The sequence below is a fragment of the Hemiscyllium ocellatum genome, chromosome 23 (assembly GCF_020745735.1).
Source record: "Hemiscyllium ocellatum isolate sHemOce1 chromosome 23, sHemOce1.pat.X.cur, whole genome shotgun sequence".
NCBI lineage: Eukaryota > Metazoa > Chordata > Chondrichthyes > Orectolobiformes > Hemiscylliidae > Hemiscyllium > Hemiscyllium ocellatum.
The window spans coordinates 1,450,568-1,476,158 of NC_083423.1; the positions used below are offsets into that span (position 1 = coordinate 1,450,568).

Consider the following 25,591-nt stretch of genomic DNA (forward strand, 5'->3'; position numbering starts at 1 on the left):
CTCTGTCTCTCTGCTCTTCTTTCTGTGACTTTCTCTTTAGATTAGACTACTATTACAGTGTGGAAACAGGCCCTTCAGCTCAACAAGTCCACACCGACCCTCTGGTGAACAACCCACCCACACCCATTTCCCTAGATCTAACACTACGGGCAATTCAGCATGGCCAATTCATCTGACTTGCACATTTTGGACAGTGGGAGGAAACCGGAGCACCCGGAGGAAACCCATACAGACACAGGGAGAATGTGCAAACTCCACACAGACAGTTGCTTGAGGCAGGAATTGAACCCAGGTCTCTGGCGCTGTGAGGCAGCAGTGCTAGCTACTGTGCCACCATACCACCCTGGTTGTGTTAAACTTTATTTGATCATGCTCCTGTGGAATGTCTTGGGATATTTTGATTGTGCTAAAGGTGCAGATTGTGGATATTGGTATCATCTCCAAGCACATGCAAATTACAATTTTTACAACCACTATTTAATACAGTTTTTGAGACTCAGCTTTGGCGCTAGCTGTAATGAGTAAAAAATGAGGTCTGCAGATGCTGGAGATCACAGCTGAAAATGTGTTGCTGGTTAAAGCACAGCAGGTTAGGCAGCATCTCAGGAATAGGCTAGCTGTAATGACACATGCAGTTGGCTTGAGTGTATACAAATATGCAGAAATGTACCTGACAGTATAACTTAAGTCTTCTAACTACACTATATAAATAACAGCGTACTCAACATTTATCGTATAATTACGCAATGTGATCAATGTGACCACTAAATTAATTCATTAGCGACAAATAACCCAATTTCATATGATTTGCTTTTAAATTTCATTAATTAATATACACATTATATTAATTTGCTAACCTTGGTATGTAATTAGTACACAGGAACCTAGACATTGCTGTGCAAATATTAGTCCAAAGATTAATGTGATTCTGTAAATGCCCTTGCTTGCTCATTAGGGAGATATGCCCTCCTGTCTAATTAAGAAAAAAAAGTCACCCCCTTTAAGAATGGCTAGCAAAGGAATTCTGGGTGAAAGCTTTGGGTTTTCGTTTGCTAATAAACACAGACTGTGATCTCCAGAACTCCATGCTGTTACACACAGTTAATCAGTTATTTTACTTTTTCACGATTTCTGTTACGCATCCCTCTTTAACTGTCAATGGTTTTTCATTATTCAAGTCTCTATTTTCTCTGTTGATGAGTAAAGTTCAGTTTTGTTGACATTCATTAAATAACATTGCACAATAGGAGTGTCGTTTTATAATCATTCTCAGATCTGAACACTTCAGAGCCCTCAAGTCTGCCCACATTGCACTTAACCTCTCTCTCTCTCTCTCTCTCTCTCTGCCTGATTTATAACTTTAAGATAGTTGCTTTGTATAGTTTAGGTTTTGAGCACTTCAGTAAGCTGCACTCTGTTGGCTATTTATTGACCACACCAATCAAATTGTTTTCCAGTCTACAAGTTGCAGGTCAACATTGATGCTGCAGGAAAACATTAAATCACTTTGTTCAGAAATCAGAAAATGTGGGGGATGGAATAATGTATAGTGTGTCATTGTATTCACAACACAGTGAGACCAATACTCAGGACGTGCTATGGTCTGAACTCCTGGAGACACTTACAATCTTTAAAATTACAATATTTCATTGGCAAGCCGATAGAGAAATGAATTGTGAGAAGGAAGTTGTCATTGGTAAAATGATCACTTATTAATCTGTACAATCGAGCATCTGGAAGACTTTACAAGCGAGCAAGTTGATAATTTTCAAAATAAGAATAACAGGTCTGTTTCAGATCATAAATGTTAATTTTATTCATTTTGGTTCCCTGCAAATAACGGATTTTCTGTAGGATGGCCACATCCATGTTTTAAACTTCATAATGAGACAATATGCTCTAATTGGTTACGGCCGGTGTGATCCATTTAATTTAAACACAAATTTGAAAAGAATTTGACATACAACAACTGTAACTGGAATTGGTAAAGTCATCCAAGGCTTTTATTTTCATGCCATCAACCTGAATGTGGTATCAACGTTGACCTTAAGACTGACTCCCTTTCTGTCTTTGAGCAGGAATCAGGGCATGACACGGAGAATTGTTGGGAGCCATTCATAGAACATTTGATGGTTTATACCCAGAACACAAATCAAAGTGTTACTGCAGTGCAGATTAAAATTATCAATTAAAAAACAAGAATAAATGTGTGTATGTAGCACCTAATGCAGCTTCAAGCTGCTTCATATCAGCACAGCCAAAATGGGAAGAAAGCAGAGTTAACATTTTGAGAGCAGGGCCTCTTCAACAGAACCCTAATTAACTCTACTTTCTTCCCACAGATGCTGCAAGACCTACTGAGTTCCTCCAACATTTTCTGTTTTTGTTTCAGATCTACAGCATTCGTAGTTCTTTGTTTTATCATATTAACCCCAGAACATGGTACATTGTTGTGAGCAACTTGAGAAACGAGGTTATATGAATTTCTCCTCAAGTTTTTTTATTCATTCACCGGTTGTTGATGTCACTGGTGAGGCCAATGGTTATGACCATATCCAATCACCCAGAGGGCAGTCCAGAGTCAACCACTTAGGAGTAACTCATGTTAGCTAGACCAGGTAAAGTTTCCTTTCCCCAAGAAACACGGTGAACCAAATTGTTTTTTAATAATAGTTACAATTAGGTGAGCTTATCATTCCAGATTTTTTAAAAAACTGAATGTCAGGTTTATCATTTGCCATTGTAAGATTTGAGCCCAAAACACTGGCCTCAGGCTCTGAGTTCCTCATGCAGTGACATTACCACTCTGCCACTGTCTACCCCCAGGGCCTTGGGAGTGGAAAGGACTAAAGCCAGGGATTTTAACAGTGATCACAATCTAATTATTATGCTGAAACCATGGATGATGGGGAAAGCTGTGATATATCAACAGTCAAACAGCCAGACAAATAATTTCCTCTTGATCCATTGGTCTTAGGTATAAAATAGGATTTCCTCTGTACTAAGTTAAAAAATCACACAACCCCAGGTTATAGTCCAACAGGTTTATTTGGAAGCACTAGCTTTCAAAGCATGTCATATTCATCAGATGAAGAAGCAGCACGTCAAAAGATACTGCTTCCAAATAAACCTGCTGGACTGTAACCTGGTGTTGTGTGATTTTTAACTTTGCTGCAAATGTGTTGCTGGTCAAAGCACAGCAGGCCAGGCAGCATCTCAGGAATAGAGAATTCGACGTTTCGAGCATAAGCCCTTCATCAGGAATCTTTTACTTTTTACTGATTTTTAACTTTGTCCACCCCAGTCCAATACTGGCTTCTCCAAATCATATTTTATATCAAACTGCAATGGCTGATGTGGAGAATCCATGAGGTAAACTGAGAGCATTCAGAAATAAAAAGGAATATACCCGGCGACTATGGCAAGGACTGAATAACAGGTTCTAAAAAGAGACAGTGCAATATAGCAGAGTGACACATCCCTCCCAGATCGTCTCAACACCTTCTACGCTTGCTGTGAGCAAAACTTCAGCAGAGAGGTAACACCTATTCCAACAACTCTTGACAAACCTATCCCAACAGTCACTGTATCAGCGGTCAGATCAGTTTTCCTTCGTATGAATCCAAGGAAAGCGATGGGACCAGATGGAGTACCAGGCCATGCACTCAGAGCGTGTGCAGATCAACTGGCAGAGATCTGCTTGGATATCTTCAACCTCTCCCTGCAGCAGGCCACAGTCCCTGCCTGTTCCAAGAGGCCAACATCATCCCTGTGCCTAAGAAGGCTCATGCAGCAGGTCTTAATGACTACTGCCCAGTGGCCCTAACTTCAGTGATCATGAAGTGCTTTGAAAGGCTGGTCATGGTAACTCCAGCCTCCCCACTACTCTTGATCCACTCCAATTTGCCTATCGGACCAACAGATCCACATCAGGTGCCATATCACTTACCCTTCACTCCTCCCAAGAACATCTTGACACCAAGAACAGCTACATAAGAATCCTACTCATTGACTACAGTTCAGCCTTCAACACTATTATCCCCTCAAGACTGATTACTAAACTTGGTGATCTTGGACTAAGCCCCACTCTCTGCAACTGGATCCTCAGTTTCCTGATCCATAGGCCACAATCAGTGAATATTGAGGACAATATTTCATCCTCACTAACACTGAAGCCCCTCAGGGGTGCGTACTCAGTCCCATACTGTACTCACTGTATACCCATGACTGAGTCACCAAATACCAAACTAATGCCATTTACAAGACACCACCATAGTTGGTCGAATCTCAAATGGCAACGAAACAGACTACAGATGGAGATGGAAAACCTGGAAGAATGGTGCACTGGGAACAACCTAGCTCTCAATGCCGGCAAAACCAAGGACCTCATTATTAACTTTCGGCGAATGTTACTCATGCACCCCTACACATTAACAACACAGAGGGGGAATGAGTAGAGAATGTGAAGCATCTGGGAGTGGTCATCCACAACAAGCTTTCTTGGACTCTTCATGTGGACGCACTGGTTACAAAGGTCCAACAACATCCCTTCTTCCTCAGGTAGCTGAGGAAATTTGGCATGACGGTGAATACCTTTGCCAACTTTTATAGGTGCGTCATCGAGAGCATTCTGTCTGGATGTATCACTGCCTGGTATGGCAACTGTACATTCAAGATTGGTGATGGTTACAGAGAGTGGGGAAGTCGACCCGAACAATCACAAAGGCCAATCTCCCATCTATAGAATCCATCTACCAGGCCCGCTGTTAAGAAAAATCCCACCCTGGCAACATTTTTCTACAATCTCTACCATCGGGGAGAAGGTACAGAAACCTGAACACACACACCAGTCGGGTTCGCAATAGTTTCTACCCGACTGTTGTTAGAATACTGAATGGGCTCTCAAACTCTTAACATTTGCCTGTACCTGTGTTTTTGTTTTTGCCGCTGTTTACCTATTATTTACGATCTATGCTATTTAAATTTGTGATCTGCCTGTATTGCTCGCAAGACAAAGCTTTTCGGTACATGTGACAGTAAATTCAATTCAATTCAATTTGAATATCCATTGCAAGAACAATGAGGAAAGTTATCATCCAAAATGTTAAGTCCCTTCCATAGTTCAGGTCAATGTACCCATGAAGCAGTAATAACAATGAACCAGAAAGGTTCTTTCTTCTCTCAACATTGCTCACTCCACTTACTATGGGCTTGCTGCAAGCCAGTTCCAAGTAACACCAAAGTAGGACATGTTAAAATGTGTAAAGTGGCTACATTATTTGGATAACTACACACCTCTGGAGAACAAAGAAGTCCAAGTTGAAGTGTTCCCAGTAAATTGAATGTAAATTAAATTAAAATTCCCAGGTATCACATACTTTAACATACTTGAAAGTTATGCCCAGAACCTTTGGGAGAGATTAGCCAATCTACTTACCATTCAGCCACCGGGAATCATGTTGCTCAGTCCTTATCGGGTGATGATGTCCCAAAGTGCGGAAAATTGCAAAATCCCTGCCCATGAAATCTGCTGCAGTACCAGAATATAGCTCTCCATCTGTGGATGAGGGAGTACAAACTTGTCACTGTTGCAATGGCTTCCCACAACACACTACAGATTGGATCACAAGTCTTGAAACTCTCCTTCCTTCCTAATTCTTTCAGTCTCGACAATTTGTTACACAAAGTGCTGTGGTCCTTTCACCCTGTCACTCGTATCCTTTTCACTGATCTTCTTGCTGATCTACACTGGTGTTCAATCCAGCAATGCTTTGAGTTTAAAAACTGTCCCAGGGCTTAGTATTTACCTATTTGGATTGGTCTAGGAATAGGAAGCAAATGGGGTTAGATTAATTTTGGATATCTGGTCAGTATGGGTGAGTTGGACCAAGGGATCTAACTCCATGCTGTTATCCCTATAACTCTATTATGGTAATCTCTTTTAACTGTACAGCTCTGATATCTCAGCACTCATCCAGGTCTGACCTGTTGCACATTTCTAACTGTACTGGAGGTGGTAACATTTACCTGTTTGAGCTCTAAATTCTGCAATTTTCTCCATAAACTTCCCCAACTTCTTCTCTTCTTAAAAGCTGCTCCTTAATATCTTTGGGAAAATACATGGTTGAAGATATATACTGTGGATTAATGTGAACTTGAACACTTCAGAACCTTGAACATTTTATTGTATTAAAACTAACATAAACACAAAGTTAGAAATCACACAGCACCAGGTTATAGTCCAACAGGTTTATTTGGAAGCATTAACTTTCAGAGCGCTGCTCCTTCATCTGGTGGTTATTAATCTGATAAAGGAGCAGTTCTCTGAAAGCTAGTGCTTCCAAATATACCTGTTGGACTATAACCTGGTGCTGTGTGATTTCTAACTCTGTACACCCCAGTCCAGTCCCGGCATCTCCAAATCATAACATAAATACAAGTTATTATTGTTTTTCAATATTTTAAACAACCTATACATCAAATATTTCAAATTAGCTGGATGTCATACATCAGATTTCAAAATGATATCTACTCTGTGCAAATGATAAAACCCTGGTAGCATAATAAAACTGTTTCTCAGAAATTCCAACAGTGAAGAATCTGCATGGAGTAACAAAGGGGCTGATTATTTTTGGAAGGAATTGAGTCCCCTTAGGGCTTGTGTGGTTAATGATGCCAACTAAACTCGGAACAACTACCTCCAAAAAAAAGTGCTGTCTTTTCATTATATAAAGAAGTGAAGTTACAATGTACATTACAGTAATTTTCAAAATCAAGAGTGTGTTGCTGGGAAAGCACAGCAGGTCAGGCAGCATCTGAGGAGCAGGGGAGCAGACATACACACTCCATTAGGAATGAGGCTTGTGGGCTGGGGTCTGAGAGATAAATGGGATGGGGTTGGCTGGGTGGCTGAGAAAGCGATAGGTGGATGAAAGTGAGGAGAAGGTGATAGGTCGGGGGGGGAGTGATGGACAGGTCCGGAGGGCGGGGCCGAGTTGGAGACTTGGGACTGGGATGATGTGGGGGAAGGGGAAATTAGGAAGGTATTGAAATCCACATTTATCACGTGGGGTTGCAGGGTCCCAAGGCAGAATATGAGGCGTTCTTCCTCCAGGCGTTGGGTGGTAACAGTTTGGCAATGAAGGAGGCCCAGGACCTGCATGTCCTTCGGTAGGAGGTAGAATCGGGTGGTGCGGGGTTCACAGACAATGAGATTGGAGGCTGTGGGTAGGAGATCCCCAGAAGTGATGAGGTTGTGGATGGTCTGGGAAATGATGGTTTGATGATGGGAGGTGAGGTCGTGATCAAGGGAGCAGTAGGAGGAGGTGTCTGTGCGTTGGTGCCTGGTTTCAGTGGTATAGAGGTCAGTGTGCCACATTACTACTGTGCCCCCTTCTTGTCTGTGGGTTTGATGGTGGGGTTGGGGTTGGAGTAGAGGGAGTGGAGGGCTGTGCATTGTGAGGGTGGGAGGTTAAATTGGGTGAGGAGGGTGAACAGGTTGAGGTGATCAATGTCACAGCAGCAGTTTGAAAGGAAGAGTCAAGGGTGGGTAACACCTTCTCCCACCCAACCTCCTGTAAAAACGCCATCCCTTATTCACAATTCCTCCGCCTCTGCTGCATTTGTTCCCAGGATGACCAATTCCACCTCAGAAAGTCCCAGATGGCCTCCTTCTTCCATGATCACAACTTCCCTTCCCATGTGGTTGATGATGCTCTCCTCAATTTCCTGCACCACTGCCCTTGAATCCCACCCCTTCCAACACAACAAGGACAACCCCCCCCCACACGGTCCTCACCTTCCACCCCACCAACCTCCACATACAACACATCATCCTCCACCATTTCTGCCACTTCCAAACGGACCCCACCACCGAAGATATAATTCCCTCCCCACCTGTATCAGTGTTCCAGAGAGACCATTCCCTCCACGACTCCCATATCAGGTCCACAGCCCCCACCAGCCGACACCCTATTCCTGGCACCTTCCCCTGCCACCGCAAGAAGTGCAAAACCTGCTCCCACACCACTCCCCTCATCTCCGTCCAAAGCTCCAAGAGATCTGTACCTCTACCAATCTCATCTACTGTATCCGTTGCATCCGGTGTGGTCTCCTCTACATCAGAGAGACAGGACGCCTTCTTGCAGATCGTTTCAGAGAACATCTCTGGGACACCCGCACCCACCAACCCCACCGCCCTGTGGCTGAACCTTCAACTTCCCCTCCCACTCCATCAAGGACATGCAGGTCCTGGGCCTCCTCCATCGCCAAACTGTCACCACCTGACGCCTGGTGATAAATGTGGATTTCAGCAGCTTTCTAATTTCCCCTTCCCGCACATTATCCCAGTCCCAAGTCTCCAACTCGGCACCGCCCTCTGGACCTCTCCATCACTCCCCCCCCCCAACCCATCACCTTCTCCCTCACCTTCATCCACCTATCGCTTTCTCAGCTACCCAACCCACCTCCTTCCCATTTATCTCTCGGCCCCGACCCACAAGTCTCATTCCTGATGAAGGGCTTCTGCCCGAAACGTTGATTCTCCTGCTCCTTGGATACTGCCTGACCTGCTGTGCTTTTCCAGCAACACACTCTCAACTCTGATCTCCAGCATCTGCAGTCCTCACTTTCTCCTGGTAATTTACAAAGGCTGACATTTTAGCTTGAAAATATATCCTCCTTCTATGTAAACAGTATAACGGAAGACTTTATATCAAGCTGCAATGTTTGCTTTTCTGGTCACTCTCTTTGGTAGCTGATAATCAGTGCCAACCTCTCTGATACATGTGACACAATCTGTCTGTTCTTTCTTGGCTCGAGTGTTGGAAGAATGTTGCACTCCAGGGACAAGCTGACACTGTTGTTTGTTTTAGTCTTATTAAAAGCATGTTTCCTGCTGACAATGCCTGAGAGGAGTGCTGTGCCCATGCTTCATTTACACTCTCCGACAGCAGGAGCATGTGTGGAAGTAACTGACTGAGTAATGGAAGGAGAAGGAGGAAAAACTGAGGCATTGTGACAGCACACAGTTCATCCACCACTTTGATTAAGCGTGTAAATCTGATAAACAGGGTATGCCCTCTTTAAACTTTCCAAGACAGCAGTAAATCTCATTTGTTTCGCTCAGAAACTCTCCAGGGCTCCTGCAGCACTGCCTTTCAAACCTGTGACCTTTACCACCTTGAAAGACAAGGACAACAGATACAGGGGGATGTCAAAATCATCACATTTCCCTCCTCTCTGGGGCAATTGGAGACCCCCTCCTCCCCAACCAATGAGGCAGCTTACTCTGCCCTTCCAGTCGGGAAACAATCCTGGTTGTGAGGAAGGCAGCTGTAGAGGGGTCCCTGATTTATGAATGTCTCGTTTCTAAATGCACATACTTACGAATGCAATCTCATGTAGGGGTGTCATTTTAAAGATCTAGCATCTGAGTATTTCCAGTCCTTACAAATGGCTCCTTTATAACGTAGAACATAGAACATAGAAGGATACAGCGCAGTACAGGCCCTTCGGCCCTCGATGTTGCACCGACCGAATCCTACCTAACCTATACTAGCCCAATAACTTCCAAATGCCTATCCAATGCCCGCTTAAATGACCATAAAGAAGGAGAGTTCACCACTGATACGGGCAAGGCATTCCATGAACTCACAACCCGCTGTGTGAAGAATCTACCCCTAACATCTGTCCTATACCTACCACCCCTTAATTTAAAGCTATGTCCCCTAGTAACACCTGACTCCATTAGCGGTAAAAGGTTCTTAGTATCTACCCTATCTAAACCCCTAATCATCTTATACACTTCTATCAGATCTCCCCTAAACCTTCTCTTCTCCAATGAGAACAGCCCCAAGTGCCTCAGCCTTTCCTCATAAGATTTTCCTACCATTCCAGGCAACATCCTGGTAAACCTCCTCTGCACTCGTTCTAAAGCTTCCACATCCTTCCTATAGTATGGCGACCAAAACTGCACACAATACTCAGATGAGGCCTCACCAGAGTCTTATACAACTGCAACATGACCTCAGGACTCCGGAACTCAATTCCTCTGCCAATAAAGCCCAGTACACCATATGCCTTCCTCACAGCACTATTTACCTGGGTGGCAACTTTCAGAGATCTGTGTACATAGACACCAAGATCCCTCTGCTCATCCACACTACCAAGTAGCCTACCATTAGCCCAGTAATCCATCATCTTGTTATTCCTACCAAAGTGAACGACTTCGCACTTAGCTACATTGAATTCCATTTGCCACATTTCCGCCCAGCTCTGCAACTTATCTATATCCCGCTGTAACCTACCACTTCCTTCCTCACTATCCACAACTCCACCGACTTTTGTGTCATCCGCAAACTTGCTTACCCAGCTTTCAAGTCCTTCCTCTAGATCATTTATAAAGATAACAAAAAGCAATGGTCCCAAAACCGATCCTTGTGGTACACCGCTAGTAACTGCGCTCCAAGATGAACATAATCCATCAACTACTACCCTCTGTCTCCTTCCAGCCAGCCAATTCCTAATCCAAACCTCTAATGTATCCTCAATGCCATACCTCTGAAGTTTTAGCATTAGCCTACCATGGGGAACCTTATCGAACGCCTTACTAAAATCCATATACACAACATCTACTGCTTTACCCTCATCCACTTCCTTAGTCACCTTCTCAAAGAACTCAATAAGGTTTGTGAGGCACGACCTGCCCTTCACAAAACCATGCTGGCTATCCCTGATCACGTTATTCCTACCCAGATGTTCATAAATCTTATCCCTTACCATTCTCTCTAAGACTTTGCCCACCACTGAAGTCAGACTCACTGGCCTATAGTTACTAGGGCTATCCCTACTCCCTTTCTTGAACAATGGGACCACATTCGCTATCCTCCAGTCCTCTGGTACTATTCCCGTTGACAATGACGACATAAAAATCCAGGCCAATGGCTCTGCTATCTCCTCCCTAGCTTCCCATAGGATCCTGGGGTAAATGCCATCAGGCCCAGGAGACTTATCTATATTCATCCTTTCCAATATTCCCAAAACCTCTTCCCTGCATATTTCCAGGGCATCCATTCTAATTATTTGTGATTCCATATTCACATCAGCAACAGTGTCCTGTTCCTGAGTGAATACTGATGAAAAGTACTGATTTAATGTCTCTCCAATCTCCTCCGCCTCCACACACAACTTCCCACTACTATCCTTGACTGGACCGATACCTACCCTAGTCATCCTTTTATTCTTGACATACCTATAGAAAGCCTTTGGGTTTTCCCTAATCCTACCAGCTAAAGACTTTTCATGTCCCCTTCTCGCTTCTCTTAGCTCCCTCTTTAGCTCCTTCCTGGCTACCTTATAACTCTCAATCGCCCCAACTGAACCTTCACGCCTCATCTTTACATATGCCGCCTTCTTCCCTTTCACAAGGGACTCCAATTCCTTACTAAACCACGGCTGCCTCACAAGGCCCTTTACACCATGCCTGACTGGTACATACCTATCGAGGACACGCAGTAGCTGCTCCTTGAACAATCCCCACATCTCATTAGTGTTCTTCTCTTGAAGCCTGTTTTTCCAATCCACACATCCTAAGTCATGCCTCACTGCATCATAATTTCCCTGCCCCCAGCTATAGCTCTTGCCCTGCGGTGCACGATTATCCCTCTCCATCACTAAAGTAAAAGTCACCGAGTTGTGGTCACTGTCCCCGAAGTGCTCACCTACCTCCAAGTCTAACACCTGGCCTGGTTCATTACCTAGAACCAAATCCAATATAGCCTCCCCTCTTGTTGGCCTGTCGACATATTGTGTCAGGAAACCCTCCTGCACACATTGTACAAACACCGACCCATCTAATGAACTCGAGCTATAGCTCTCCCAGTCAATATCTGGGAAGTTAAAGTCCCCCATAACAACCACCCTGCTACCTTCACTCTTTTCCTGAATCATCCTCGCAATATTATCCTCTACTTCTCTAGGACTATTAGGAGGCCTGTAGAAAACACCTAACAGGGTGACCTCACCTTTCCTATTTCTAACCTCAGCCCAAACTACCTCAGATGGCAAGTCCTCTTCCATCGTCCATTCCACTGCTGTAATACTGTCTTTGACAAGTAATGCCACGCCTCCCCCTTTTTTACCCCCATGTCTGATCCTATTAAAACATTTGAACCCTGGAACGTGCAATAGCCATTCTTGTCCCTGTTCTACCCACGTCTCTGTAATGGCCACAACATCGAAGTCCCAGGTACCAACCCACGCTGCAAGTTCACCTACCTTATTCCTTATACTTCTGGCATTGAAGTATACACACTTCAATCCACCTTTCTGGTTACAGGCACCCTCCTTAGAGATCGCTGCATTATTCCTAACCTCCCTACACTCAAGGTCCTGTACCCTAAAGCTACAGTCCTGGTTCCCATGCCCCCGCGGAGTTAGTTTAAACCCTCCCAAAGAGCACTAGCAAACCTCCCCCCAAGGATACTGGTGCCCCTCAGGTTCAGGTGTAGCCCATCCTTTTTATAGAGGTCCCACCTTCCCCAGAAAGGACCCCAGTTGTCCAGAAACCGGAATCCCTCCCTCCTGCACCATCCCTGTAGCCACGCATTTAACTGCTCTCTCTCCCTATTCCTCGACTCTCTATCACGTGGCACGGGTAACAAACCAGAGACTACAACTCTGTTTGTTCTAACTCGGAGCTTCCAACCTAGCTCCCTGAAAGCCTGTCTGACATCCTCACCCTTCTTCCTACCTATATCGTTGGTGCCAACGTGGACCACGATCTGGGGCTGCTCCCCCTCCCCCTTAAGGACCCGGAAAACACGATCAGCGACATCACGTACCCTTGCACCTGGGAGGCAACATACCAAACGTGAGTCCCTGTCGCCCCCACAAAACCGTCTGTCTGTACCCCTCACTATCGAGTCCCCAAGAACAATTGCTCTACCTTTCTCCACCCTACCCTTCTGAGCAACGGGGCCAGGCTCCGTGCCAGAGGCCTGAACCTCGTCCTGCATTCTGTTCCAACTTCCATACAAATCGACTTGTGAACAGACTCCAGAACAGAATCTGCTCACACCCCAAGGACTGCCTGTAATCAGGTTGGGTGGGGGGGGAGGGGGGAGCGGTGGGAGCGGGAGTGGGGGGGAGGGAGGGGGGGGAGCGGTGGGAGCGGGAGTTGTGGGGAGGGAGGTGGGGAGCGGTGGGAGCGGGAGTGGGGGGGAGGGGGGTGGGTGGAATTTGTGGTTCTAACCTAGCTATTAATTGCCCACCACAGGGATATAATGGTTGGCAGGTTGGGAAGACTCCCCAGGGACCTTTTCACAGGGGTGGCATGGTGGCACAGTGGTTAGCCCAAGTGCCAGGAACCCTTGTTTGATCCCATCTCAGGTGACTGCATGGAGTTTGCACATTCTCCCTGTTTCTGAGTGGGTTTCCTCCAGGCGCTCCAGCTTCTTCCTACAGTCTAAAAGTATGTAGGTCATGGATTGGCCACGCTAAATTGTCCATAGTATCCGGGATGTGTAGATTTGGTGGATTAGCCATGGCAAAGGGTGGGGGCGGGGGGGATGGTCAGGGTGGGAAGTATTTCAAAGGGTCAGTGTGGACCCAATGGGCCAAATGGTCTGCTTCCACGTTGTGGAAACGTAATTGGTGAAGTGGTGGAAGAGGGTGAATATCTATTCAATTCCCATTATTTCCCCTTCTCACCACCTCCAAAATGCTAACGTTCCATCCTAAGAGTTTTCTTCAAGAGACAGCTCAGAGAGAAGTGTTTTGAAGAGTAAGTGGTGGGAGGTGATGAGGAATATAGAAGTGATGTAAATTATACTTTACATCTTCAGTCTACTTGCTCTTTTTGATATCTTTCTCGTCTTTTTATAATTTGGTTTTGAGTTTCCTTTCTTTCATGAGATACTTCCCAACATTCACCATTATTGTTTTTTAAAAAAACATATTTCACTATCAATGACTTGTGAACAAAACTGTAAGACTTCAATGTTTTTAAATCTCCTGTTTCTCAGAACATACCTTTATTTATGGATTGTTAATTATTGAGAAAACTGATCTCTTATTTTTCATTACAGCAGAAACCTTCCCCCAATATTTTATCACATTGTTTTGCTGACAATCCCTTTCCTACCTCTCCCACTGTTCCTTTCACTTACTCGCTTTTCAGTACTGACTGGAATTAGTTGCTGCTGGCTCAGGGTTTATCGATTTCAATGGAATAATAAAAGCCCAGACTCTAGAGAATATCAACGTGACCGGAAAATAATGCAATGTGTCAGAGTTTTGCTTTCCAGATCCAGATTTATAATGGAGACTTTGTTAATATTAGATTTCGTGTATATCTGGAGACGATATGAAAGTGACTTAATGGCATTATGGAACTCAAAACCCGTCAAATAAAAAGCAACTTTCGGTTTTGAAGGGAACATTTCAATTTAGCAGAGGTTTACCCTAACACAAAAAGCAGCAAGGTGTGTTGTCAGGAATGACAGTTGCAGATATCATTGCAATGACAAAGACCTTTTTTAAAAAAAACTCTCAGACTGTGGTGTCACTGGCAAGGCTAGAATCTGTTTCCCACTCCAAATTGTCTTGACTGCGAAAGGCCTACTCAGATATTGTGGAGAGTGGTTTGGAGTCACATAGATTTGGAGATATACGTAAATAAGTCCAGACAAGGACAGTAGCAGTAAAAGGGACTGAAGAGGCAACGTTTTCACCCAAAAGGTGGTGCATGTATGGAATGAAATGCCAAGGGGTGATGGTGGAGGCTGGTACAATTGCAACATTTAAAAGACATCTGGATGGTTACATGAATAGGAAGGATTTAGAGAGGTAGGGACCAAGTGCTGGCAAATGGGATTAGATTAATTTAGGATATCTGGTCAGCTTGGACGAGTTGGACGACAGTGTCTGTTTCCGTGCTGCACATCTCTATGATTCTATAGCTAAATATGAAGGGAATGGATTTAAAATAAAGATGACTAACAAACAAATTGAAGAGGAGTAATATTAATTGGACCAAAGCCAAATAGTTTAAAGACCTCCTGCTTACACCTGATAAATTCACATTTGTATCAGTAACAGTACTTTCCTTTAATCATACACCTTATGTTGTGTCTTGACATGAGTTTTTAGGGCGTGTGTGAAGAATTAGGAATGACGATGGGAGCTTATTTATGAATCCCCAAGCGTTGTCAGTAACTGGTACTTTACCTGGTACTGACAGCAGGTGCTGAACATGCACATTTATATTTAACAGACATTCAATGATGACAATCATGAAAATGTATTCTTAAGCTGTCATTAACGATAAGTGTTTTAAGTATGGGTTTTTTTTTAGAATCGCTATGTTTTGGGTTTGTGCCTTTAATCTAGGATAAATAGGGTTATGTCATGTGGCTTATTCTGACCTGAGTGGGTGAAGGGGGAGGTGATGACCTATTAGTGTGGAGACCCTGATGTTCTGGGGACCAGAGTTCAAATCCTACCTGGCATATGGTGGAATTTGAATTCAAGAAAACAAAATCTGGAATTAAGACTCTAATGATGACTATTGATGATTGTTGGAAAAATCCACCTGGTTCACTAATATCGTTTAGGGAAGGGAATCTGCCATCTTAACCTGATCTGGCCCATATGTGAGTCCAGACCCACAGCAATATGGTTAACACTGATTAGGAATGGGCAATAAATGTGGGCACTGACACCCTCATCCCACAAAAGAACAAAACAAAAGGTCAAATCCAAAAGGAGACCCAGGCTGCTTTGCTAGGAAGATGATATAAGCTATTTTCGTTTGGAAAAAATACAGCAAATTAGTCTCCAAAATTCTAGGAAGATGTTAGGAACATTGGATTTTAAAGGCCTAACAGTTAGTGTTTTGTGAATAGTTTCTCAGGATTTCTACCTGATTACAAGGATCTTGTGATTCACGAGTGGTGCTGGAAAAGCTCGGCAGGTCAGGCAGCATCTGAGGAGCAAGAAATCGATGTTTCGGGAAAAAGCTCTTCATCAGGAAGCCCTGTTGAAGGGCTTTTGCCTGAAACATTGATTTTCTTGGTCCTCAGATGCTGCCTGACCTGCTGTGTTTTTCCAGCACCACTCTGATCTAAACTCTGGTTTTCAGCATCTGCAGTCCTCACTTTTGCCTAGCCCTCTTGTGATTCATGTTGGCCCAGATATCAAAACCTTTCCCTTCTTAAAGACGAACAATTCTGTGAAAACTAGAACTAAAGTCTGAAAGTCTTGGTCACATATTCTTCAGGAATGTGGTGGGAGCTTGTGTTCAGATTGTGAAGGATTTGAGATGAGGCGGGAAGATGCATTTAACTTGCACCAGAGTGAGAATTTCCAGGAAGACTCACATCATGAGAGATAGTTCTAAGATTAATAGTTACCACCATGCCACCATGCCACCATGCTACTGTGCTAGGGTTAGGCTGAGACAAGAAGGTAATGGAAGCTGAGAGCAGATTGGCTCTCAGAGATTTGGATGTCGATTTAAAGGATAGCATTAAATTAAAGGGAATATTTGGTTGTGCTAAAAACCAAAGGGGAAATTTATATTCTGTGATTTAAAGTGTAAGTTAGCTTCAAAAAGGATATTTATTAAATTGTGCTTTTAGTCTGTTTGTTAAAGTTAAAGTTATAAGATATGAAATCTTGTTTTTTTCCAACGATAAGTTTGGACTTTTTTTAATGTTTCAGTCTTATAGGACTTATAATGTAATTACCTGCTGAATCAATTAGTGGGCATTGGATTGACACTATATTGACAATAAGACCATAAGGCCATAAGACAGAGGAGTGGAAGTAAGGCCATTCGGCCCATCGAGCCCACTCCGTCATTCAATCATGGCTGATGGGCATTTCAACTCCACTTACCCACATTCTCCCTGTAGCCCTTAATTCCTTGTGACATCAAGAATTTACCAATCAATGTGCTGCTAATGCAGTAAGTTGTCGCTGAAAGTTTGAAGATCTGACTCAAACACAGAACCCAAAACTGCAGTGAGCGGGTCAAAATGTTTAAAATATTTCACCAAGGAATTATTTTGCCAGGTTGAGTATGAGATGTGCTTAATTGGCTAACACACTAGCCTCTGAGACAGAATGTTTAAAGTTGAAACCACATTCCAAAACATGAGCACTAAAATGACAGCTGACTTTGCAATAATACTATCCCATACAAGAAGTTCCACAGCATACTCTGTGGCATCCTGGTCACTATTAATCCCTCAGTCAATATCTGAGCAGTAGATTACTTGGGAATTATCACATTGGCAGCTATATATCCAACATTACAACAGCAGTGACTCTTCAAAAGTATTTCACTGTGCAAAGAATGTAGTGCCATCCTTTGATCATCAAAAGAATTATATAACTTATTAACAAAGTCTGTGACAAAGTCCCTCTCTGCATCTCTATCACCAATCACTCTCCCACAGTCGGTATCAAGCATTCTGGCAATGGATAAGGCTCAAATAGGTAAAAACAATGACTGCAGATGCTGGAAACCAGATTCTGGATTAGAGTGGTGCTGGAAAAGCGCAGCAGTTCAGGCAGTATCCGAGGAGCAGGAAGGCTGAAATATGGCTGAAATATTTGCAACAATCTTCAGCCAGAAGTGCCAAGCAGATGATCCATCTCAGCCTCCTCCAGTGGTCCCTAATGTCACAGACACCAGTCTTAAGCAAATTCGATTCACTCCACGTGATATCGAATAACAGCTGGAGAGAAGAAGACTGCAAAAGCTACGAGCCTTGATAACACTCCAGCAATAACACTAAAGACTTGTTCTCTAGAATTGCCATACCCCTAGCCCAGCTATTGCAGTAGAGCTACAATGCTGGCGTTTACCTGACAGTGTGGAAAACTCTCCAGGTATGTTCTGTACATAAAAAGTAGGACAAATCCAACCTGGTCAGTCACTGCCCCATCAATTGGAAGAGACAGAACGATGGCTCAGTGGTTAGCACTGCTGCCTCACAGCGCCAGGGACCTGAGTTCGATTCCAGCCTTGGGCTACTGTCTGTGTGGAGTTTGTGCATTCTCCCTATGTCTGTGTGGGTTTCCTCCCTCAATCCAAAGATGTACAGGTCAGGTGAATTGGCCATGCTAAATTGCCCATAGTGTTAGGTGCATTCAGCAGGGGTAAATGTAGGGTGGGGGAACGGGTCTGGGTTGGTCGCTTTTCGGAGGGTTGGTGTGGACTTGATAGGCCAAAGCACTGAAGGGAATCTAATCTTAAAAGTGATGGGGGAAGATGATATTAACAGTGCTATCAAGCAGCAACTGTTCAGCAACAACTTGCTCAGTGATGCCCAGGGGCTACTCAACTCATGATAACTGTCTTCTTGGTGACAGCAATAAATATTAACCCTGTCAGCGATGCCCACATTTCATTAAAGGAGCAAATAAAAACTACCTACCCCTCCCACTCCCTCACTGAAGAAACTTGGTGATTCACATTAACTACTTGGGTATGAACATCGAAGGTAGAATTAGTAAGTTTGTAGATGACACAAAAATTGGTAATACTGTTGATAGTGAGGAGGATTGTCTCAGGCTAGAGTCTGATATTGACCAGCTGGGAAATTGGGCATAGCAATAGTAGATGAAATTTAATCCTGATAAGTGCAAGGTGACACATTTTGGGAGGTCAAATCAGAAAATGAAGTACATAATGAATGGTAAGTCCTTTGCAAATACTGGGGAACGAAAGGATCTTGGTGTTTGAGTCTTTAGACAGGCTGGTGATGGCGTTATGCAGAATGCTCGCCTTCATTAGCCAGACGCAGGATATAGGAGCAAGGAAGTCTTGTTACAACTTCATAAAACATTGGTTAGGCCACAGATAGAATACTGTGTGCAATTCTGGTTGCCATATTATAGGAAGGATGTGGTTGCACTGGAGACGGTGCAGAGGAGATTCACCGGGATGTTGCCTGGAATGAAAAGTGTCAGTTATGAAGTGAAACGGGATAGGCTGGACTTGTTTTCCTTGGATCAGGAGAGGCTGAGGAGGATCTGATTGAGGGAGACAGAATTATGAGAGACACAGACAAGGTAGATTGTGAGAATCTTTTCCCTACAGCAGACCTGTCTAAGATAAAAAGGACCTAGGTTTAAGGTGAGGAACAGCTGGTTTAGAGAAGATCTGAGAAGTAACTTTTTTTTCACCCAGATGGTAGTAGAAATATAGATTAGGCTGCCTGAAAGTGTGGTGGATGCAGATACCCTCACAACATTTAATAAGTATCTGAATGAACTCTTACAATGCCAGGGCACAGTAGGTTATGGACTGAGTGTAGGTAAATGGGATTAGCATAGTTTGGTGTTTGTTGCCAGCATGGTGGCACGGTGGCTCAGTGGTTAACACTGCTACCTCACAGTGCCAGGGACCTGGGTCCGATTCCAGCCTTGGGTGATTGTCTGGGTGAGTTTTCTCCTGGTGCTCCGGTTTCCTCCCACAGTTCAAAGATGTGCAGGTTAGGTGAATTGGCCATGCTAAATTGCCCATTGTGTTCAGGGATGCCTAGGTAAGGTGCATTAGTCAAGGGTAAATAGAGGGGAATGGGTCTGGGTGGATTACTCTTCGGAGGGTCAGTGTGGACTTGGGCTGTTTCCACACTGTAGGGAATCTATGAGCATAGCCATGGTAGGCCAAAGGGCCCGTTTCTATGTGGTATGATTCCACAGCCAAGAAGGAGCTTTTTAGAATTAGCCAAAACCTGGTGCCAGGTGAGTAACCGCTATGGGAGTATATATACTCCAGTACCAACCAAGGTATTTAGTCCTCCTGATTAACTGCATTCCTCTTTTGAAGACAGAATAATGACGTTAACATGAAATCATGAATGAACATTCAAGTGCAATATTACAAACTGGAATCAGTAGTGCAATATTGACTCAACTTGCAATATTTTTTTCTAAAAATAATCCTCACATTCTTGTCCTTATGAAATATCTGGGTTAGGGAAAGAATCCCATTCCTAATGATAAGAAACTCTCTTTTTAAAGCAGATTTTCATAATGTCTTTATTAAATGTAGTTTGATCATTGATAAAATAGTTAATTAATTAATGCTAGCATATTGTAACATAAATAAGTTGAACTCAGTAAAGCAGTGTTAATCTTTCAATTAAACACAATGTTATCAACAAGAACCAATCTGATTTATCTGACTTTCATCTTTTAGTGACCATAGCATTTTAAAACCTGATTTTGTATCACAAATGAGTCTTTGTGAAGCTTTGATAAAGTATCGAAAATGAGACTAATTCTACCTGAATCTGCAACATAAGCAGAAATCCCACCTCTTCCTGCTTCCTTGATCCCTCGGATCTCAAGAAATGAAATCAGATAACATAAAACTTCAAAAGGAGTTTAGAATGAAAGAGACTATTATTAAATTTGATATGTATCCTATTTTGTAGCCATTACAAGCTGCAACAATACTCAGAGCAGATAATCTCACACTAGCTGTTCTTGTTTAATGCTGGATATGAAATATGAAACATTTGTCTGGCACTCTGACGATGACACAAATTATAATTATCTCAGTACAAGGTTCTGTGTGTTATTTGGGAGAACTGAAAGGCATGAGGTTAAATGTTGGGATGTTAGAATAGAATGGAACTCATGGTTTCAAAATGTTATTCACTCACTGGATGTGGGCGTTGTTGGCTGGGCCCAGCATTTATTGCCTGTCCTACTTGCCCTCTGAGAAGGTGGGACGAGCTGCCTTCCTGAATCACTGCAGTCGATGTGCTGGAGGTTGACCACATTGCCCTTAGGGAGGGAATTCCAGGATTTTGACCCAGAGACACTGAAAGAGTGGTGATATATTTCCAAGTCTAGATGGTGAGTGGGTTGGAGGGGAACTTGCAGGGGGTGGTGTTCCCATGTTTCTGCTGCCATTATCCTTTTAGATGGAAGTGGTCGTGAGTTTGGAAGTTACTTTCTGAAGAGCTTTGGTGAAGTTCTGCAGTGCATCTTGTAGATAGCACACACTACTGTTACTAAATGTCAATGGTGGAGGGAGTGGATGTTTGTGGAAGTGGTGCCAATCCAGGGGGCTGCATTTTCCTGGATGGTGTCAAGCATCTTGAGTGTTGTTGGAGCTGCACCCATCCAGGCAAATGGAAAATATTCCATCATACTCCTGACTTGTGCCTTTTAAATGGTAGGCATGCTGTGGGGAGTCCGGAGGTGAGCTACTAACTGCAGGATTCTTAGCCTCTGACCTGCTCTTCTGGGCTGTGACATTTTTATTTATTGCAATAGTTTGATTCCTTTGATTGCTGATTCAATGTGGTTAAAATTACAATGACAATGGAAAAACTCAATGGAGCATTTACTGTAACCAGTGGTTGGAGAGCACACCAACACTGAATCAGTTAAAGCTTTACATTCTGATCAACGTCTGGGTTTTTACTCACCAATTAAAATGGAAGTAGTCAGCAGCCTCGGGTCATAGGGGCTTTTACCTCGTCCATTCTCAAAGTGTGATGTCACGAGCCTGAATACATTTTCCTAGTTGCATAAAGATACAATGATTATTACACTCTGAATCTTCACTGAGCCAATTAATTGAGAAGTATGATCCTAATTGAAAAAGAGTGTTGAGAGAATTATCAACGTAGTAATGACATTTCTAAATTACTTTATTAAACAATATTTTATTGCATTCACATATTTCCTCCCTCTAAATGCCGGGAAGTCAGGTTGCACATCAATATGACAGTCAAGGCTTTTAGTACAAGTATTATAAATTGTTGGCAATTTGTAAAGATATATAACTCAAACAGTTGATATTGTGATGCATAGCCATTTCACAGAAACTGTCAGGTAGAAATGAACTCTCTCTGATTTTATCCCAGGAATGGTTAACACCATCACATCATATAAAATAAATGTGTTCAATTTAGCCCTTGAGCCTCTTCCATCATCCAGTGAGATCATGAACTGATAGGCAATTAAATATCCTGCCTTTGCTCCACATCCTTTTAAAACCATTGGCTAACAAAAACCTATCAATTTCATACGTAAATTAACAATTGATCCAGCATCAACTGCTATTTGCAGAAAGGAATTACAAAATTCTGCCAGCATTTGTTTGTAGAATTGTTTTTTATTGTTAATCCTGAAAGATCCCAAATTACATGTTTTTAGACATTACCTGTTGCAGATTTCCAAAAAGGAGGACAAAGAAAAACACTATCTACCCTGTCTGTGCCTTTTGATGGTTTGAAAACATTGATCAAATCACATCTTCACCTCCTAAATTCCAAAATATTGAATTCTGGATTGTGAATTAACCCTTGGAGTCCATTTATCAGTCTGGTGGATCTACGCTGTACTCTCTCCAGGGCATCGTGAGGTGTGACACCCAAAACTGCTCCCAATCATTCAGCTGTTATCTAACAAGGGTTTTCATTAGGTCAAAGGTTAACTTCACAGAACTACAGAATTACAGATATGTTACAATGCAAACAAAGGCCACTTGGCCCATCATGCCCCCACCAGCTTGGTCAATGAGCATCATCTGGTGTCAGTCTCCTGCTTTCTCCACATTATTTTTTATCCAATACTCCTACAGTAACATCATGAATGCCTCAGTTGAACTTGTTTCCACCACATTTCCAGGCAGTGACATTTCTTGCTTCACCTTTTTGCAAATCACTTTATACCTGTGTCCTCTTGTTCTTGTCCTTCTCCCTCTCTACTCTGACCAGCCAACTCATGAGTTTGCAAACCTCTATCCAATCTTCTCTTAGTCTTCTCTCCAAAGAGAACAGTCTCAACTTCATCAATATATGCTCATAAAGCTGAGGTTTTTCATTCCTAGAATGACTCTTGTAAATCATTTCTGCACTCTATCCAATATGAATCATTCATGCCTTGAATAAAAACAAGTAGGGAGAGCTGGGTGCGTATGTGCACAGTTCATTAAAGGTGGCAGGACAGTGCGAGAGAGCAGTTAATGACGCATGCAGTATCCTTGGCTTTATTAGCAGAGTGCAAGAGTGAAGAGCTTGCACTTTGAGCACAAGACTCTTGTTAGTCCTCAGCTGGAGGATTGTGCATAGTTTTGGACACCATATTCATTGTCCATTCTACTGTTTCCTATTACTCAGCCAAATCTGCATCCATATTGCAACTGTCCCTTTTAAACCATGGTCTGTAACTTCCCTCACAAGTCTGTTGTGTGGAACTGTATCAACTCTTTCTGGAAATTAATGTCAATAACAGCAATAGCATTACTTTCATTAAGTCTTTCTGTTACTTCTTCAGAAAAACTTCAGCATGTTAGTTAAAATTATTCCCCTTTAGAAATGTATGCTAACCCTTTCTATTCAATTTACCTTTTCTGTGTAACTAATTCTATTCTGAATAATTGTTTCTAGAAGCTTTCCCACCACCGAAGCTAAACTGACTGGTCTGTAAATGCTGCTTACAACCTTTCTAGAACAGAACCATAAAGTTTTCAATTTTTCAGTCTTCTGGCACTTCCCCCAAGTCTGGTGAAGACTGAAAAATTGTGACCAGTGCCTCTTCAATTTCCATTGCCTCTTCCTTCAAAATCCTTGGATGCATCTCATCCAGTCACAGTATCTTGTCAACTTTAAGTACCAACTGTTTCTGTCCTATCAATTTTGAGACCTTCCAGTAACTGAGTTCCCTCTTGTGTCCCTGTGGTCTGAGTTATGTGGCACTGTATGGTACAGACAAGTGTTAGTGTTAGTTTAACATCTTAGTCATGTCTCCAGGTGACTCCAGTCTTATATCCCATTGTACTATATCCTTTGGATTAAAGCATTTCAGTAAATATTTTATTTTCTGTTCCTCTCTATGGCATTATAATGTCCTGTGTACTGGCAATTTTAAATCTTTATGGACCTCCACATCTTTTCATCATTTGCAATTCTAAATTTTAGTTCCAAATTGAATGACCTGACGTTTGTCTACAATCAAATTAATTTGAGTAAAAAATGAGGTCTGCAGATGCTGGAGATCACAGTTGAAAATGTGTTGCTGGTTAAAGCACAGCAGGTCAGGCAGCATCCAAGGAATAGGAAATTCGACATTTCGGGCATAAGCCCTTCATCAGGAATGAACAATAAAATTAATTTGTCATTATTCTGTGCATTCATTTAATCCTTTAATATATTTTATGTTTTTCTCTACTCTATTTCCAACACTACTTACCTCTGTGTCATCAGTAAAATTGAATGTGTGACTATTGACTCCATCAAATAAGTCATGAATAAATATATTGATTTGCTGATGTCTCAAAACATGTTATTTTATGTTTGCAGGACTGGGTTTATTCTGCCACTTAAGGTATTTACCACTCTCTGATTCCTGCAGTAATCAGTTTCCTAACTTGGTCAATAATTTTTCTTCAGTTTCATGAGCTTCAACTTTAGCTAACAGCATCTTCTTAGGACTTCATCAAATGTCTTCTGAATGTTCTTATAGATAATGTTCATATACAGTCCCTTGTGTAATACTTCAATCGCCTCTTCAATCAGCCCGATCAGACATGGTCTACTGTTGACAAATTCATGCTGCGTCTCTGTGCTCAACTGAAAATGTTTCAAGGTTTTCAGTTTGTTTATCCCTTATAATAAACTTATTAAAATCTAATGTTTGTGTTGGCTGAACAGATATCTTCAGTTGTAGGTGGACACATTCACAATTGAGAAATATAAAACCTCAGGTGAAAGATCAGGACCAGAATCCTCCTGTGGTTAAAGTCCAACTTCTATATTGTACATTGAACTTATCATCTTTGTACATGTGATTACAATTGTGTTAATTATAGGAAATAGTAAGAATTAGGTCTTAAACTGATGGTGACAAAAACAGTCAAAACAAAATAACACCTAAAATAAAGAGAAGGATGATTTTCCCTCTTCATTCTTTGTAGAGAAAGTAAGTGTTACTTGACAAATGATGGACAAAGGAACTTTTCAAAAATATTTATTATCAACAATAAAAAAAATTCTTTTGAATCAAGTCCCAAGAGCATAATCCTTTTGCAGGAATACCAATTGTAACCACAGGCTACCCTTTCTTCCACGATACCATTAAAATCACTAAAGATGCTACCAGCATTTTCCCTTAGATGGCATCACTCTCTCCATTTTCCATCTCTTTAATCAATGCTCTTCTCACTGAGATTAGCTCAATTACCCTTACCCTTCCCCATTTAACCACGCCAGTTCTACCTAAGTATAATTGTCACAAGTTCCGTAGTATTAGAGACATCCGCATGTGTAACAGCTTTATTTCATGAATGGAAAATCAATTCCTCTTGTATCTGTGCCAGATGAGGCTGTGCTGTGTATTTTGGAAACAAATACATTTGAGAATACCTCTCCCTGAATTAAGTATTTGAATAGTGGTTATTGCAAATGATTCAGCCAGCTCTATGATAGAATGGGAAACATGAACTAATTATAACACAGATTTTTACCTTGAGTTTTAATTAGCTCTCTGTCCCTTATTCCAGCACTAAGCTGTTGTATCATTCACTGCAGAATAATTAGAGCTCCCAATATGTCAT

General features: G+C 42.4%; 1 protein-coding gene across 2 annotated transcripts in view; it reads right to left on the bottom strand.

The window, feature by feature from the left end:
* Nucleotides 1-25,591, bottom strand: part of sema3ab (sema domain, immunoglobulin domain (Ig), short basic domain, secreted, (semaphorin) 3Ab) — a 256,069-nt gene that overhangs the window by 66,849 nt on the left and 163,629 nt on the right. For both annotated transcript variants that reach the window (XM_060842583.1, XM_060842582.1), the window contains exons 5-6: nucleotides 21,459-21,552; nucleotides 5,438-5,557 (exon numbers count right to left, since the gene is read on the bottom strand). In XM_060842583.1, coding sequence (XP_060698566.1) covers nucleotides 5,438-5,557; nucleotides 21,459-21,552 — 214 coding nt within the window. The remainder of the gene's footprint in view (nucleotides 1-5,437; nucleotides 5,558-21,458; nucleotides 21,553-25,591) is intronic.